We start from the raw sequence: 14279 nt of genomic DNA, 5'->3' as shown, positions 1-14279 counted from the left end.
CCGCTGCGTTGGGCCCGCGTGTGGCGCGGGGGCTGCCGGGAGTTGTAGTTCCGCGCGCGGGGGCCGCCAGTGCGGGCGATGCAGGCGGCGCTGCGGCAGCGCCTGTGCGGGGCGCGGCGGGCGCTCGGCGGGGGCTCGGTGGTCCCTCGGCCGCGCTCCCTCGGCCCGGGCTCCCCCGCGGCGCCCCGGTGCTGGAGCTGCGGCCGCGGGCTGCCCGGCGCCGAGGGCCCGCCGCGGTTCTGCCCGGGCTGCCGGGCGCTGCAGCCGCCCGCGCCGCGCCCCGACCTGTTCCGGCTGCTGCAGTGGTGAGTGCGGGCGGGCGGGCTGCGCCCGGGGCCGCCGCGGGGCTCACGCCGCACTCTCCCCGCAGTGACCGCGCCTTCCGCATAGACACCGACCTCCTGCGCCGCCGGTTCCGCAGCCTGCAGCGCGCCCTGCACCCCGACCGCTTCGGGCAGCGCCCGCCGGTGAGCGCGGGCCTGGTGCCGTTGTCCCCCGGTGTCTCGTGTCGCCAGTGTCTGTTCCCCCCGTTCGAGACTGGTGCCGGGGTCCCCAGTGTCCCCAGTGCCTTGTCCCCCAGGCGAGAGTGGCGCTGGTGTCCCGGGTGGGACTGGCACCGGTGTCCCCGGTGTCCAGTGTCCCCAGTGTCTGGTCCCCCAGGCGGGACTGGCGCTGATGTCCCCAGCATTCCCAACGTCTCATTCCCTGGGCAGGACTGGTGCCAGTGTCCTGCAGTGCCCAGTGTCCCAGTCGAGACTGGTGCCAGTGTCCCTGATGTCCCCAGTATCCGTTCCCCTGGGCAGGACTGGTGCCGGTATCCCCCAGTGTCCCCAGTGCCTGGTTCCCTGGCAGGCGAGGCTGGGGCTGGTGCCCCCAGTTCCCATTTGTGTCCAGGTTGGGGTCGTAGGGACTCCCCAGTTTTTGTTGCCTGGGGAGGACGCTGAGGGGCTGCTGGGCTCCCAGCCTCCGCCCTCCAAGGTGATGTGGTTCATAAGTCCAGGCAGCCCCATCCCCATCCTTCCAGTCTGTTAAAAATCAGCGTTCAGGGTTTCACCTGAGTGGGAGTGTGATTTGTGTAGTAACACAGCTCAACACATTCTGTCACTCGTTACCTTGTCCCTTATCTCCCCCGTTGGCAGGAGGAGCAGCGCTACTCGGAGCAGCACTCCTCCCTCATCAACAAGGCCTACCAGACCCTGCTGCACCCCCTCAGCCGCGGCCTTTACCTGGTGAGGCATCCGCTACGGGATTTATCTGCACTCCCTTAACCGATCTGTACTCTATAGCCATCGTGGGTGGCCGGGGCTGCTGGTGGTAACACAAATCCAACCCTCGACTCCATCGTTACTGTGCTAATTGGTGTTCCTCTGATTACTGGGGGTTGAAGAGACACCGACAACAAGCTTGTCTGAAGATTAATCATTTTTTCCACTGTTTTCTTTAGCATTTTACTGATTATTGCCATCTCGTTCGCTGTTCGTGTTACACTCATTCAGTTCCTACATCATGCGTTGCGCTTGGCCATGGCTGTGCCTTCAACTCATCTGGTCCTCAGCAGCCTTTGTTACGTTCGTTTGCTTTGGTTAATTGCCATTTTTTTTCTGCTTTGCTATGGAGTTAATTTTCAGGCTGACTCTTTATGCACATTTCATGGAATAAACTGGAAGCTTTTCAGATCCAAGTCTGAGTGAGCCCAAATACAGACCTAACATTCACGAAAATAATTCATGAAATTGATGTAAGAACGTGTATTTCCAAACTCCCCCTTTCTTTGCCAGCTGGAGGTGAACGGAGTAGAGCCGGCACAGGAGACGGACTGTGATGCGGACTCAGAGTTTCTCATGGAAATCATGGAAATTAATGAGAAATTAGCAGAGTCTAAAAATGAGGCCATCTTGGAGGAAATTGAAACTTTAATTAAAGGTAGGTTGTGATGTGAGGGGTTTGTACACAACCGATTCACTGCATCTTGTGTAACAGGAGAATGTTTCTGAAGACTCAACTTTTGCAGTGTATTTCTTTAAGCATCTCTGACTCGGGGTAGTCTGGAATTTACCCACTGTAAGAGCTTCATCCCCCAGAAAACAGTTACCTTTACCAGTTTGTGCCACCTAAACATCAAATTAGGATTGAGAAAATCTGTACACCACCACCTATCTGATGGCAAAGTCGATTTATATATTGACTATAAAAACAAACTTGATTTGCTTTGAGCCGATTGGGGCAGGCTGTTATGCAAGAAAGAACTACTTAGAATGAAGTTTAATAAAATGCCTGACTGACCACATTAAATCATCTAATTTATACAGATATTGTATTTCTTTCACCTTCCTCAGCTTGGCAACCTTTATATTAAGTGATGATTATCCTTATACAAGCAGCTTGCTTGTTTATATTGTTGGTGATACCCAAAACGGTGAGTTTATATTAAACAGTGAGTTTATACAGTGAGGTATATTTAATTCTTTGTAATAACAGCAGCGTGCCAAAAGCAATTAGAATAAAAACTATGAGGAACCGAAGAAAATTAATGGTAGCAGGGTAAACTGTTACCCCAAGCATACGTTAGATTTCTGGGACCATTGATCTGCATCGGAATTGCTGTCTGTAAACCTCTTTAAGCAAAGAAATATTTCTGTTTGGAATTATAATTAACAAAAAAAATGACAGCAATCTGATGAAAAGCTCTCTTAGCCCTCAAAGACTCTGAGACTTAAAATTCAGTTTCCCACCACAGACAATCAGAATGCAGTGGTATTAAATATGTTAAGTATGTAAGAAAAAGTGAATGAAATAAATCATTTGTCTTACAGTTAAGCAAGAAGAACTGACCAAAGCGGTGGCCGCAGCTTTTGAACAAGGTAGTTATTTCTATTCAGTATTCAGCTGCCCTACAGATCAGTTATAAAGGCTTAAAGAACCCACAGCCCTTACTGACAAAGGTTTTCTGAACTACAGGACAGAAATACTGCATAAACAAGTGTTCTTTGTTTGGTATTTAGAACTAAAGACGTCTAAGCTGACCTTTCTGCTGATTCAGGAAATTCAGGACCTCACACTGAAAAAAAGAAAACCAGATGCAAAATTTGCAGTTAATTCAGTTTGCATCAAAACACTTATGTCAAGTAGGAATGCAGATGCTAAGGAATCGGTTTTGTTTGTTCCCAGGGGAAAAAATTTCTCCAGTGGCTGCACCAGTGCTGTGGCCACTTCACAGAAAGTCACTGCAAGGCATTCCTGTCACATTTCTTTTCTGAATTTTACATTTTTCCACGTTTTGTAAATCTGACGTGTTCCAAAGCCACCCAAGATAAAATAGTAGGCAACGTGATTTTACCGCTGTATGGGTCCACACAGCTTGCAGCAATTTGTTCTGGAACAAGAGTTGTCGTTGAAATCTTGAGGTTCAGGTTGAAAATTTAGCCCTCACTCTGTAACCATGATATGTTTTATTTCATTGCAGATGATTTTCAAGAAGCCAAGAAGCTTCTAGCCAAAATGAAATACTTTGCAAACCTAGAGGATAAACTAAAGAACAAGAAGATCCCTTCCTGACACTCCCTCCTCCACCATGAATTAATGCTATTTTTCAATTAAACACGTGATTTAGCTACCAAAAATCAGAAAAATTGTGTTTGCTTCCTACGTTTTCATTAAAAACTTTATTTCTGAGAGAAGGAAGAGAAATGTAAAAGAAAGCCAGTGCTTGCCCCAGTGCTTGTTAAGCAACAGATGGAACTGGGAAATGCTTACAACCAGGAGAAGCTGTATTGGGTAAGGCAGGAGTGCTGTTCTGGCAGCTACAGCTGCGGAAAGGAGTGTTAGAAGGGCTAATAAACACCCCACTTAAATATGATTTCTTACTTTCTGACTAATAAAATACAAAGAATTTATTTTATGTTGAAGAAGAGCCCCGGATAAATGTTGGAGAGGAAGCAGAAAGCTCATTCCATAGGTCCTCCAAGCTGTCAGTGATCTCGTCGTGCGTGTTCTGTCAGGCCACCTTGGAAAAGCTTTAAAGGTGACAAGTGTGTCATTCCTGTCAACGCCCCTCTCTACTCCTTAGTGCTTTGTGTGATGTTGATCTCAGTCTGCTGGAATTAACCTTCAGCACTACAAGAGGTTTTACGAGCTGCAAGGTTTAAGATGTTAAGATGCCACTTTAAGGCGGAAAAATGAACCCAAACTCAAACTCCAGGAAATGTTTTATTAGCACCCTTTCAGGAAACAAGTCTTCTTATTTGTGATAATAAACATTATCACAAATAACAGTAACTGAGATGGGTGCTGTACTGTCTTTGCACAGTTACAGCAGTAGCAGTGGGAGAGGAGTGTCCTTATATAGGTTGAAGAACTATTTAAGTGAAAAACGGCCACTAGCCCAACTATATATAAACTGGAATAGTTCAAATACTGGTTTCACAGCAGATCTATTCCCGTTTGGGATTTAACGCCTCAGAATATTTTATTCAGAAAAGCATTAAAATACTCTTGATGACCTGAATCTGAAGAAGGGACTTAGAAGACCTGCTGAATTATCTGCAGAATTCTGCTGGGGGAGGAACTCCCTGATCCCCCACCTGGTGTTTCTGTCCCTGCAACAGCCAACCTGTATCTAAAAATCAAATCCTCTATGTATAATAGAATATTTCATTTATAGCACTTCAGCAATATATGTTGTAATAGCATTTCAGAAAAATTAACTAGCTTTTAATTAAGGTTCCTCTAAATATACAGGAGGATTTAATAAGCTCTTGTACCAGGTGATACACTGCTAATTTGGGAGAGACTTCATTATTCTTACTAAAGTTCTGTTACAGCTGTGAAATTAGACAGAATTCTTTTTAAACTCATCATGGAGTTGTCGCCTTTCATAAAGCTCGTTCTCCTTTTTTGGGGCATTTCTTCCAAAATTCAGCTTGTGAAATTCCTTCTGGATTTCCAGAAAAGACTTGTTTTTTGTCTCAGGAATTATGAGGAAGATGAAAGCAGCAACCAAGGAGCATTCCAGTAAGAAAACCAGGAAACAATACTGCTTCAGCCCGTTCTGAAAGTGAAATGCCATTGATTGCAACATATTTCAAGTGTAACAGGGTTTGGAGAAGAAAAAGCTTTTTGTTTCCATTCACACCCAGCCTTGCTGCTCAGGTATTTTTAATTAATAATACCCGTCCTTATATTACCTGTCGCTTGTTAAATTGGAGTTTTAGTTAAAAGTCTACTTAGTACTGTGCAACAGTAGTCTTTTGTTTAAAAATATACCATTTAAACACACGCTAAACAATTCACCATGTAATGACAAATCCACACTTGCTATTTAGCTGTCACATGCTTTATATGATTTATCTTTTCCTGAATGTTTGTTAATATTTTTTCAACGCTATATATTAAAAAAACCCATGATCTTATTGAGAAGCAGAGTTCAACCCAGAAGGGACTCTCAGATCACGACACCCTGCTGCCTGCTGCTCCTGCGTGTTTCACTCTCAAGAATAAGTGCTAACACTGAAAATACAAAGCTGGAAGCGAAAGCCTGTATTGTTCATGGTATTAATCTCCCTGAGCACAGAACCCTCTGCAAGTTCAGCGAGCTCTCGGCGAAGGCAGGAGCCCCTGCGCCCAGGTACTTCTGCTTCACTTGGACATAAAAGCACAAGGCACCAATAAGAAATGTTCTCTGAATCTCAATATCTGATTACATTTTTCTAGTTCTGATCCCTTCTCCATTTTTTTTTTAAATCTGAACGTGGAAATTACCCCCATCCATTCCTTTTTGGGGGTATTTCTTCCAAAATTAAGCTTGTGAAATTCCTTTTGGATTTCCAGAAAAGATTTGTTTCAGTTATGTGTTATTATTTTTTGTCGATATCTAAAAAACCTTTGAAGAGGGACTGAATCTGGTTGTACTGGGCTGAGGGGCAGTGTGCATCCCACGCTCAAGTGTGACTGTATGAGAAGAAAGCAATTTGATGGAACCTGAGGGAAGGTTAAACGGGAGGTGAGGCAACTGAGAAAATGTGTTGTGCACACTTACCACTATGAAGGGAAAGAGCATTCCAATTGTGAAGAAGCTAATCCAGCTGATAGTCCCTGCTATCATGTAAGCAGCAGGACGTGAAGACTGTATGAATAACTCAGCTGTCAAGGTATTTGTGATGCCACCTGGGGAATGGGTTTGAGAAACAACAAGTTATTATGCTAATTGTTCATTTGCAGTATTTCCAAAGCCAGAAAAACGGAGTTGATTTTGGATGTGCCATTAGCTGAACCAATTGTATTCAAAGAAACTAGTCTTAGCAGCACATTTTTGAATCTACAGCTTGCGTGGCAAGTGTCCTTCTAAGGAGTGGCCCTATTTCAGCAGCACTGCTCAGGAGCAGGAGCCCCTGCAAAAGCATTAACAGGTGTCTTTCTTCTCGTATGGCTCAGCTGAACTGAAAGCCAGAATTCAGACCCTCCGTGTGTAGCTGGCCCTGAGAAACACGTGTGGTGTGGGAGATGGAACTGTTCTGATGAGACAGGCTTGTGTTCCCTACCCAGAGCACCACCAGCCCCACGGTAAATACTGACAGCTGTATGCCATCCCCCAGACACACTGAACCACTTCAAACCATTCCCTCCTGTAATACCTGGTCCCAGCCCGAAGCTCAGGATGAAGGCAAAGATAGCAGTCATGCTCACGTAAGGCACCCATGAGTACAGCTCCTGAAACAGAGAATGAGATTCAGTTCAGATTCTGCAAATCCAGTTTTGAAGTCAGACCAAACAGTTGTTTCCTTTTGCTCCATTATTGCAACCGAGGCAAACAGTCACTCGTGGCTGTTCACAGCTCATTTATGTAACAGGACTCCCTCAGAGAAATTAAATTTTGTTCATTTAATAATCTTTACTAAATGGAGTCTGGTACTTCTGTCGAGATTTATAGTTTTCCAAGGCTAAAAATGTACACCAATACAGAACATAACTGTTCGATACATTTGCAAGGCAGCCTGTTGTCTTCATGTGGTAAATTTAAGGTCCTGTGAATTTAATCTTCCTAGGGAGTTTCCAACAGTTTGTGAATTTACACGTCATGGATTTAAGTGTCTTCTGAATTTCATCATTTTTGCAGTATTTTTTGTTTGATGTTTACGTTACCATTATGTGGCTGAAATGGACTCTGAAGCTTACTATCATCACCATGTAGTATTTCAGCCTAAAATTACTTTAAAAGCTAGAATAAATGCTATTTTGTCATGTTTTGTCAGCATTAAACACAGCTGCAGCTTTAAGACAAATACATGATCAAACCTTAACCTAGAGCATTCTCTTATTTTAGGGAAATACGGCTGCAGAATTGATCAAATCTTTCAATTGCTGACATTTTTCAAGTAGCTGTTTAAATTTGGCTAGCTCTTATCTTCCAGCATTTCAGCATCACAGATTTCCACTCCCTATGGCCGTATCATGTAACATGAATGAGTCCTTTACACCTGGTAAGTCAGAGAGAAGGTTAACACAACGCTCCAAAGGGTCATAAGGAGATAACCCCCAATGATGAGGTATCTTCTTCCCACGTAGTCAATCAGTAAACCCTGTGGACGAGACATCATTGTCTGTTACTCTACTGATCTCATATTTACCAATGTTGTTCAGTTTTTTAACCCAGGTGGTAGAATAAGTGGTTACTTACGCAGGTGAGGGCAGTGAGGCATTCGCAACCACCAGTGCCGAGCGTCACATACGGGATTTTTTCTGCTGAGATGCCAGCTTGTTTGAAAATGTAAGTTGCATAGAAATAAATCTACAACAACAAAATAAATAATGAGGCTTCCTGGTAATTAAGTCATCAGCTGGAAACGTTGCCAAGTTCATACTAAACATAGAGCTCAATATTTTATACTGTGAGTTATTAATTTGACATGAACAGCAAGAAGAATCTGTTAAATTCGTGTCTAGATAAATGTATTGCTATCATAAAGCAAATACAGCTATTCACTTATTGAATATAATACTTTACATTCTTAAACCAGACACAATAGGATAAACTGATCCACCTGTACTTACTGTTTCAGAAGAAGGGAAGCAGAAGCGTTAAGTGATTCTTTAGAGAAATTTATACACCAGAAACACAGAAATAAAAAAAAAAAGGGAAAACACCCCACAGAAATAATACATGGATATTCTTCCCCACTTATCCCATTTCTCTGAGCTTCTTTATGCACATCCTTTGTGTTAATAAAAGGCTGAAAAACAAATGGACATTAGCTACTTATTTAACTTGTTTGTACATATGAAATCTCACCGCGTTTATCCCACTGAGCTGCTGGCCCATAGTCATCACGATCACAGTGATGAGCTGCCATCTCACACCACGATCGGTGAATAATTGCCAGGGCTTCTTGGGTTTCTCCCCGTCTAAGGCAAAGCATTCCCGCTGTATATCTTCCATCTCTCGTCGATACTCTGAGGAACTGTGGAATCGCTTCAAAGCTACAAAAAAGAAGAAAATCAATTCTCTTATGCTTACCCATTGACCACAACTTGTGCAAAGTCATCTCTTTCTATGATGAAATGGCTTTCCGTAGGACATGGAAACTTTCTGATTTGAGAAGCTGGGAAAAGTAATTTGCTTTGTGACTTGTTTTTTGCTTGCCGTTTTTCCAGCATTTTTTGCTGTGGTGGATTTTGAGATTTCAGTGGTGTCACTTGGCTTTCCTTAGAGGAATACCTGACTTGGAAATAGTCACCAACCAAAAGATTTTAAGTGCTTTGTATCTGAACCACAGACCTCCAAACAGGCTTCTCACCAAAGGACTCTCTAACCAGTTTGAAGTCTTCTGCTTAAATTCTAGGCAGTATGAATCCTTTTGTCACATCCCTGTCTTTAGTTTCACCAGTGAAACACAATCAGTGAGCAAAGATGATCCGTAATTCTTCTAAGGCAAGTATGACCAGAAGTCATTTGGATGCAAGGCCAAAATCTTTACTAACGGTCCTAGAATTTAGGAGTAGAGAACATCAGTTCCTCTAAAAGCTTCAAGATTAAATGTACGATTTATGCTGTACTGCACAGCTACCACGTTACAGTTATTTCTCCAGTAGGGTTTAAATAAAAGGAAAACAATCATAGATGTGTCAAAGATAAAATAAACGTGAAAAGTTTATGCTGTCATAGTTCTCCCACGTGATAAAACAGGGAGAAAAAAGGTATTTAAAAGATAACTAAACATTTAGAAAAAAGAGGATAAGGAGTTTTCTGCTTCAAATAGCCAATGAATCACCCTCCTTCAACATCACCTCTTGTTCAGTAAAAAGCTCTCTGGTTTTTCAGCTACTTATGCCGTTTCCTTTTTATTACATTAATTTCCATTATTTCTTACAGGAGAAGTACAACAATGTCAGTGAATGGCAGAAAATATCCGATGTAACCAATACTTAATCTGTGACGTGACTTGAGAAGTGAACAATCCAGTGAGAGGTGCCCAGGTAGGTTACTCTGTCCAAGAGAATAGTGATGAAACCTTTAGAGAGTTCATTGAAGAACAAAAAAATCTGAACATATATTTCAAACAAGATAATAAAGTTTTGTTCACGATCCATCACAGACTCCCAGGTTCCAAAATCCCTTTTTCTATATAAGCTCACTGGAGGAAAAACACAGGTGAAGAAGCACTAGGTGATGTAACTGTGTTGTGCAGATAAAGGTAACAGGAGAGCCTGGAACCTGACATACTCAGCGTACCCTTCTGAGGGCAACAGAGGAGGTACAAGCACTGTAACTCACCTCTGGCACAGCTCAGCTCATCCCCTCTGTCAATAAGGAGATATCTGGGACTTTCAGGAAACCAGGGCAGGAATACAAGTTGGGCAAATGCTGGGAAGCAGCTGCTGGATAGCAACAGAGGCCAATATGCTTCTCCACCTAATAATTCCCTGGGAGAGGTGTGGGAAAAGGAGGAAAAAAAAAAATTTAGTAAATAGCTGTTGGTGAGTATTCAGAAGACTTTTAGGAGCAAGATGTTTGCCCTTCAAGAAACAGGAAATTGGAATTGTTTACATGTGAATAACATAGGAAAAAATGCTTCTCTAACCTCAAACCAATTATTTGTCCTGTCAGGATTCCCCCAGTCAGAAAGATGGAACTTCCCATGGCCATGCTACCTCTAAGGTGTTTTGGGGCAACCTCCCCAAGATAGAGAGGCTGGACACAGAGCCCAATACCTGTAAGGAAATGGAAAAACATGTTCCTATTAATAGATTTTGCTTTGAAAACAGTTATGAACCAAAACAGGTAGGAAATGGAATTTAAGGTTAATTTCCTATAAATTCAGCTCCCTTCAGATTCCAGGTTAGACTACAGAACACTGCTGTCATCATATCTACAAAGCCCTGTACAAACATGTGTCATAAAACCTAAAGAATCAGCAGTACCTATAATTTATCATTCACTGTAGTTTATTGAAAGTAGGAATAGGAAATAATTCACCTGAATTTACGCCAATCAAAAACCTTCCAGCAATCAGTAACTCGAATGATCCTGTAGGAAAACTGATCCCCATTAAAATGGAGGCCACTATCGCTATGACATTATTCATCAAAAGAGCTCCTTTCCTAAAGAGGAGGAAAAAAACCCCAAAAAACAAACATTAAGGAAATAAAGACAATGCATAACTGACAGCAATGCCTGACCAGGTAGGAGTCGTGTTTGTTCATTTCTGCTGTATCTATCCAGACTGTGAGAAACGCTACAGACGACACAGCCCGTCCTCACCAGCACAAAGGCTGTGGATGAGTACAGGGGAGCTGCATTTCCTACCGTGCAGCATGTGCACACTCCTTGGATTCCAACAGATGTAAGGGACAGACTAGACTGGAGGCTATAATTCAGAGCTCACCTTCTAAAGTCACACTGGAACATGCTGTAAAATTCTACTAGAAAACTCTGAAGTGAAAACCATTTACAGTCACCTGAAGTGCATTTTCTCCCCCCTTTTTTTTTAGTTTGTCTACTTTATATTCCACTGAGGAAGCAGGAAAACACACTGCTGTAGGCCTGCTGCAGCGACTTACCTGCCTAGTCGGATAGCCATGCTGCCACCCACAAGAGCTCCACACAGGCCTCCGAGAGAAAATATGGAAGCAATGACAGACCAGAGAAAGGTCAGCAGATCTGGACTGAGATCCTTGTGATAACGACTGGTCCAAGTGTCATTTAAGAACCTATGTATATGCTGCAGTAGGAAAGAAAGATGAATGTGTAGCATTAAGTGTAGCCCTACAGCGCAGCATTATCAGTAACTCACACCTCAATCAGAAAAACAGTTCTGAGAGCTAACAGAAGATAGCTCTTAGTCAGACTATACCGAACCCAGCAAGAACTGGCAGAATCTTCGTTGACCACAATGCTGTTTCCCACTCCCCATGCACTTCAAAGACTGCCAAGCAGCTTTCCTCTCACATCCCACCCCAGAAGAAGCTGTATTCCATTAGAGGAGAAACACAACCTTTCCATATACCGCTAAGAGTGAGCTTGGAGGTCATTCTGAATGCAGCAGGGATGGGGGGACAGGCAGGTCCTACTGTTTTTTAGTAACAGAAGTCTCACATAACCTAAAATATTTGACTCACTCATTCTGACACTTGATTTAAATCCTTCTGCCTCAGTGCAATCCAATAATTCACAGCAGAATTCTTTTCTGCCACTCTAATATTCCTCTGCCCTTCTTACAGTATTCATGTGTCAGAACTTTGAAAGTGTTATTCTACATGGTTGGTTTTCTAAAATTTGGCTTCAGAAACTCTTGAACTGACATGTATCTCTAAGGAGAGGTGTCTGTTCTTAACCAGCAAACAAAGACTTAACAGAACAAATGTCCTGGACTCTCCCTCTTTCCAGCACATTACATATTCTTTCACAATGGGCTTATCTTGACCTTTGTAAAAAGTATACGATGTTGTTGAAAATTCAGTCTTAAGGGTTTCACAAGGAACTAAATCAGCTGACCACAGAAAACAACGCTCATCGCTTTCACAAGACTATTTGCTCAGACCTTCTTAAATCATGCACAAAATATGCAGAATCCTCAAGGCCATGGCAATGGAAGTAAAAGTAACAAGTATGTGAAAATACACAAGATACTGGGAACCTACTGATGCAACATTCTGACTCTCTAAGATCTTTCTCAGTAAGCTGCCTGCAGAGGAACAACTGTAACCATCCTTTCTCCTTGATATCCAGTGACAGGATGCATGGGAATGGTTCAGAGCTGTGTTGCAGAGGGTTAAACTTGACACTAGGAGAAACAATGGTGGCAGGAAGGGTGGTCAAGCACTGGAATAGGCTCCCTAGAGAGGTGGTCAATCCCACAAGCCTCTGAGTGTTTAAAAGGCAACACCCTTAACAACATGCTTTAGCTTTTGGTCAGGCATTTGGACTGGAAGATCATTATAGGTCCCTAGCAACTGAAAATGTTCTACTCTACTCTACTCGTTCTGGTGTAACTAGTCAAAGGTGTAACTCGAAGATGTTACTTATTCATTCATTAATCCTTCTAAAACAGACTTTAACCAAAGTATTTCTGTGGCATATCTGGCACATACAGCTCTGATGGGAGGTACTCACAAACAAATTCACACGAAACCACTCTGGGAATGAATGAGAATACTTCATACAGGAGGAAGCCTGCTTTGGTTCCCACTGCCACTGCAGTACAAGCACATTTGGCCTCTCGGCCAGTTAGAAGGGACATCTCCATTACTGTAAACCAACCCTGGGAACAAAAGATTGTGTTTTACCTGTGTGGGTGAGTTGATAATGGAAACGTTATACCCATACTGGAAAGTCCCTCCAATTCCAACCGCACAAACTGCCAGGAACAAGGTCCAGCTGGGGAGCTAGAGAACAGAAGAGAGTAACAGGCATGAAAAGAGACAGAACTTGAACCCCCGTAGATATAATATCTAGGAGAAAATGATGGTGAAATATAGCACATATTTAGTTTTGAACAGTGAAAGTATTTATTTAGAAAACTTCATAAACTCTCAAACACCTGCAGCAGGAGAAGCATTTCATACTGTTTTTGGCTAAGATCATTAATATCTTTTAGAGATGCAACAATCACAAGTATCCAGATTAAGCACAGGCAACACAATTATTGCACTGCGCTGCTGACAGCGTATTTACTGAGCTGTGTAAAAGTTTTCTGCATGAACCGTGCTGCTCATGGTGTCCATTTTTCATGAATATTCATGTCTGGTTTTCTGCTTACCTTGCTGTGCATGCTAGACCCTCTCAGCAGGGGCTGGGACTCCATTCCTAGGGAGGGCAGACTGCGAGCTCCTTTGCAAAAGTTAGTAAACTACACTACAGGGACAAAAGGTGCCAAAGAAATGGAGTCATTATTGTATAAACCACAGATTTTCACTTTCCTCCTCTAGCCACTACGATTCTCCTTAGTGGTTCATGACTGTTTTATGAAAGGAATGTCCAACTTCCATGAAGCCTCACGGCAGCTATGGAATGCTTTCTTATGGGGGATGCTCCCTGAAACTGAGCCTGAGGGAAAAGCCGACCTGTTAGCCATCTGCTAGACTCCTGAGGAGAAAGCCAACCTGTTAGCCACCTGCTGGCCACCTGAGGAGAGACCCAGCCCGTTAGCCACCTCTTCAGCCACCTGAGAAGAGAGCCAGCCTGCTAGCCACCTCATTGGCCACCTGAGAAGAGAGCCAACCTGTTAGCCACCTCGTTGGCCACCTGAGAAGAGAGAGAGCCTGCTAGCCACCTCGTTGGCCACCTGAGGAGAGAGCCAGCCCGTTAGCCACCTCGTTGGCCACCTGAGGAGAGAGCCAGCCCGTTAGCCACCTCGTTGGCCACCTGAGGAGAGAGCCAGCCCGTTAGCCACCTCGTTGGCCACCTGAGAAGACAGCCAGCCCGTTAGCCACCTCGTTGGCCACCTGAGAAGAGAGCCAGTCCGTTAGCCACCTCGTTGGCCACCTGAGAAGAGAGCCAGCCCGCTGGCGCGAGGGTGCTAGGGCTGTTACCTTCTTGCCGGGTGCCATCCCTCCCGGCCGCTCTCGAGCCGGGGCTGCCGCGTCCCGCGCTCCTCATCTGACTGGGATTTGGCTGCGCCCCCGCCCGCCCCGAACCCGGCCCCTGCCCGCTCGCATCGCGCCGCGGACAAAAGCTGCTCTGTCACAGTGCTCCCTCGGGACCCGGGGCTCCGCCGCCGCCGGGAGGGCCAGGAGGGAGCGGCGCTGCCCCCCAGGGGGACCCGCGGCCCCTGAGGGCTCCGCACCCC

At 44.2% G+C, this 14279-nt stretch overlaps 2 protein-coding genes across 4 annotated transcripts; one reads left to right on the top strand and one right to left on the bottom strand.

Moving 5' to 3' along the window:
- Positions 1-47: 47 nt before the first annotated feature.
- On the top strand, positions 48-3600 carry HSCB (HscB mitochondrial iron-sulfur cluster cochaperone). Its single transcript, XM_054082061.1, has 6 exons — positions 48-305; positions 371-467; positions 1140-1229; positions 1779-1923; positions 2814-2861; positions 3464-3600. The coding sequence occupies exons 1-6, from the start codon at positions 79-81 to the stop codon at positions 3553-3555; spliced, it is 699 nt and encodes a 232-aa protein (XP_053938036.1). The 5' UTR covers positions 48-78; the 3' UTR covers positions 3556-3600.
- Positions 3601-3637: 37 nt separating this feature from the next.
- Positions 3638-14176, bottom strand: LOC104068493 (solute carrier family 2, facilitated glucose transporter member 11). Of its 3 annotated transcripts, XM_054082053.1 has the most exons (13): positions 14023-14154; positions 13251-13345; positions 12778-12876; positions 11053-11213; positions 10469-10593; positions 10074-10203; positions 9767-9915; positions 8285-8472; positions 7673-7783; positions 7473-7574; positions 6630-6705; positions 6035-6162; positions 3645-5047 (listed from the first exon to the last, which is right to left on the bottom strand). In XM_054082053.1, the coding sequence occupies exons 2-13, from the start codon at positions 13293-13295 to the stop codon at positions 4829-4831; spliced, it is 1533 nt and encodes a 510-aa protein (XP_053938028.1). In that variant the 5' UTR covers positions 13296-13345; positions 14023-14154; the 3' UTR covers positions 3645-4828. The 3 variants fall into 3 exon arrangements, with proteins under 3 accessions (XP_053938030.1, XP_053938028.1, XP_053938029.1); XM_054082055.1 differs by lacking the exon at positions 14023-14154 and having other exon boundaries at positions 3638-4013; positions 13251-14010; XM_054082054.1 differs by lacking the exon at positions 13251-13345 and having other exon boundaries at positions 3650-5047; positions 14023-14176.
- Between the last annotated feature and the right edge of the window lie 103 nt (positions 14177-14279).

The sequence above is a fragment of the Cuculus canorus genome, chromosome 17 (genome assembly GCF_017976375.1).
Source record: "Cuculus canorus isolate bCucCan1 chromosome 17, bCucCan1.pri, whole genome shotgun sequence".
Classification (NCBI taxonomy): Eukaryota; Metazoa; Chordata; class Aves; order Cuculiformes; family Cuculidae; genus Cuculus; species Cuculus canorus.
Note: the sequence above shows the minus strand (reverse complement) of the source record. Positions and strands in the feature narration are given on the sequence as shown.

Excerpts from the sequence above, each read along its gene's own strand:
- LOC104068493 (XM_054082053.1), bottom strand. The coding sequence starts at position 13,295 with ATGGAGTCCCAGCCCCTGCTGAGAGGGTCTAGCATGCACAGCAAG. Across the intron at positions 9,916-10,073 it reads GGACAAATAATTGGTTTGAG|GGAATTATTAGGTGGAGAAG; the intron begins GTTAGAGAAGCA and ends CACCTCTCCCAG. Across the intron at positions 6,706-7,472 it reads CCTTCTCTCTGACTTACCAG|GAGCTGTACTCATGGGTGCC; the intron begins GTGTAAAGGACT and ends TCTCTGTTTCAG.
- HSCB (XM_054082061.1), top strand. The coding sequence starts at position 79 with ATGCAGGCGGCGCTGCGGCAGCGCCTGTGCGGGGCGCGGCGGGCGCTC. Across the intron at positions 468-1,139 it reads GCTTCGGGCAGCGCCCGCCG|GAGGAGCAGCGCTACTCGGA; the intron begins GTGAGCGCGGGC and ends CCCCGTTGGCAG. Across the intron at positions 2,862-3,463 it reads GGCCGCAGCTTTTGAACAAG|ATGATTTTCAAGAAGCCAAG; the intron begins GTAGTTATTTCT and ends ATTTCATTGCAG.